Raw genomic sequence first — 2,425 nt, forward strand, 5'->3', positions numbered from 1 at the left:
TTAGAAATTTCGGAAACTCAGTTGGAAACTGGAGCTATTAGTTTACTCTCTGGGTATTATCTGAGAAGAAACAGCCAAAACATACTTCTGATCAAATTCTACACAGCTGAGTAACATGCCTGTCAAAATTCTATCAGTTTGCTCACAGTGATAATATGATCCGTTCATATATATTGATGCTGGACAAAATAAGAAGGGAGCACTTATGCAAATGTCATTGGCTTTTGGAAATAAAAATCGATTGCCTGACCTAATTCATTTTGTTAATTTCTGTTCTCTGAAACAGATTTTTTTTTAATTTTGAACCAGGTGACCTGAAACAATATAAGCAATGCATATTCTAATAATAAGTCCAAAAAAAATCACTAGCAAGTACAAAACCAGCGACCTTTTGTATACTGATTTCATGAAGCTGAGTTTTCTAAACTTTGTGTATGACAAGTATGTGATATATCTCAATGTACACCGCCACTGGCAGGGTTGTAGTAGCATAGCAACCATGCCGGCGTTCTTCCTAGCTTTGGCGTTGCCCATCTTGCTCGTTGTCCTCTCCTACATCCTCCAGCTCTTCCACGACTCTCCCCGGCGCCTTCCGCCGGGCCCACGGCCGCTCCTGCTGATCGGAAACCTCCACCAGCTCGACCACCTCCCGCACCGCTCCCTGGCCCGCCTCGCCGCGCGCCACCGGGCGCCTCTCATGTCGCTCCGCCTCGGCGCCGTGCTCACCGTCGTCGCCTCGTCCCCGGACGTGGCGCGCGAGGTCCTGCAGCGGCATAACGCCGACATCGCGGCGCGGTCCATCGGCGACTCCATGCGCACCGGCGGCCACTGCGACAACTCCGTCCTCTGCCTTCCGCCGCGCCACCGGTGGCGCGCCCTGCGGCGGCTGGGCGCCACTGAGCTCTTCTCGCCGCCGCGGCTGAGAGCCATGGAGCCTCTCCGGCGAGAGGCGGTGTCCACCCTCCTCCGCCACGTATCCGACCACGCAGCGCGCGGCGCGGCCGTGGACGTCGGCGCCGCTGCCCACGCCGCCGCGCTGGGCCTCCTGGCGCGCACCATGTTCTCTGGCGACCTCGACCCCCGGACGGCGCGCGAGGTGAGCGACGTCGTCGACGAGGCGTCGGTGCTCGCCGCCGGGCCGAACGTGTCCGACTTCTTCCCGGCGCTGGCGGCGGCGGACATCCAAGGCGTGCGCCGGAGGATGGCGAGGCTGGTGAAGAGGATGTACGCCATCATCGACGACCAGATCGAGCAGAGGGAACGCAGCCGCGCCGCTGGCGAGGCGCGCAAGAACGACTTGCTCGACGTGATGCTGGACAAGGAGGGGGAAGTTGAGGAAGAAGGCACCGACGACGTCAGCCATAATACCATCCGGGGACTGTTTACAGTAAGTAGCACAAAGGCGTAGAGCGAACTTTACTGATCTTTTTTAAATTTGATTAAATTTTCTATAAAGTACTAGCTTACTAAATTCCTTGATAAATAGTAAAAACTATTAATTTTTGTAGGACTTGTTCACTGGGGGAGAGACCACATCCCACACCATTGAGTGTGCACTAGCAGAGCTATTGCAAAGCCCAAATTCAATGAGGAAAGTGCAAGAGGAGCTCAAGAGTGTGATCGGCACCAAACAGCAGATCGATGAGGCTGATACTAGCAAATTGCCTTATCTTCAGGCTGTTGTCAAGGAAACCCTAAGACTGCATCCTCCAGTTCCGCTGCCGCCATACGAAGCCGAAGCCACGGTTGAAATTCAGGGTTATACGATTCCAAAGGGGACCAAAGTTCTTATCAATATATGGGCGATTAATCGATGCCCCGATGCGTGGATCGAGCCGAATAGATTCATGCCTGAGAGGTTCTTGGAGGCAGAGATCAATTTCATGGGAAGGGATTTTCATTTCATACCATTTGGTGCCGGAAGGCGCATTTGCCTCGGGCTGCCACTGGCACATCGGATGGTGCATTTGATGCTTGGATCATTGCTCCATCGATTCAGATGGACATTACCCGCAGAGGTTGAGAAAAATGGAGTGGACATGAGAGAGAGGTTTGGGTTAGCACTGTCTTTAGTTGTTCCCCTCCATGCAATACCACAGGAGATACATTAATAAGGAGGGATGTGAAATTACCTAATAATATACATAATTAACCAGTTATATAATGTTCACGATCATGATACTTGCTGCTGCTTGCAATTTTAGTTCTTGTGTCTAAGAACAAAGCAAAAGTCAGGTAAACTGCAGCACATAAAATTGAAGCGAACAGTGCGTGATATCTTTTAGTATATGAAGTTAAGACACTATGGAACTTGTGACATTCTTTTTACATATACGAAGGGATAACCTTGTCTACTAGACCAGCATTTCACTTAACACTCTATCTAAGTTCGGTGTTAAAAATTCAACTCATGATAAGAAGTAGC

At 50.7% G+C, this 2,425-nt stretch overlaps 1 protein-coding gene across 1 annotated transcript; it reads left to right on the plus strand.

Moving 5' to 3' along the window:
• The first annotated feature begins 499 nt into the window (after positions 1–499).
• On the plus strand, positions 500–2,111 carry LOC101769177 (geraniol 8-hydroxylase). Its single transcript, XM_004980816.1, has 2 exons — positions 500–1,387; positions 1,509–2,111. Exons 1-2 carry the CDS (start codon positions 500–502, stop codon positions 2,109–2,111), a joined length of 1,491 nt encoding a protein of 496 aa, XP_004980873.1.
• Positions 2,112–2,425: the final 314 nt, after the last annotated feature.

This window comes from Setaria italica, chromosome VIII, assembly GCF_000263155.2.
Source record: "Setaria italica strain Yugu1 chromosome VIII, Setaria_italica_v2.0, whole genome shotgun sequence".
NCBI classification, from domain to species: domain Eukaryota; kingdom Viridiplantae; phylum Streptophyta; class Magnoliopsida; order Poales; family Poaceae; genus Setaria; species Setaria italica.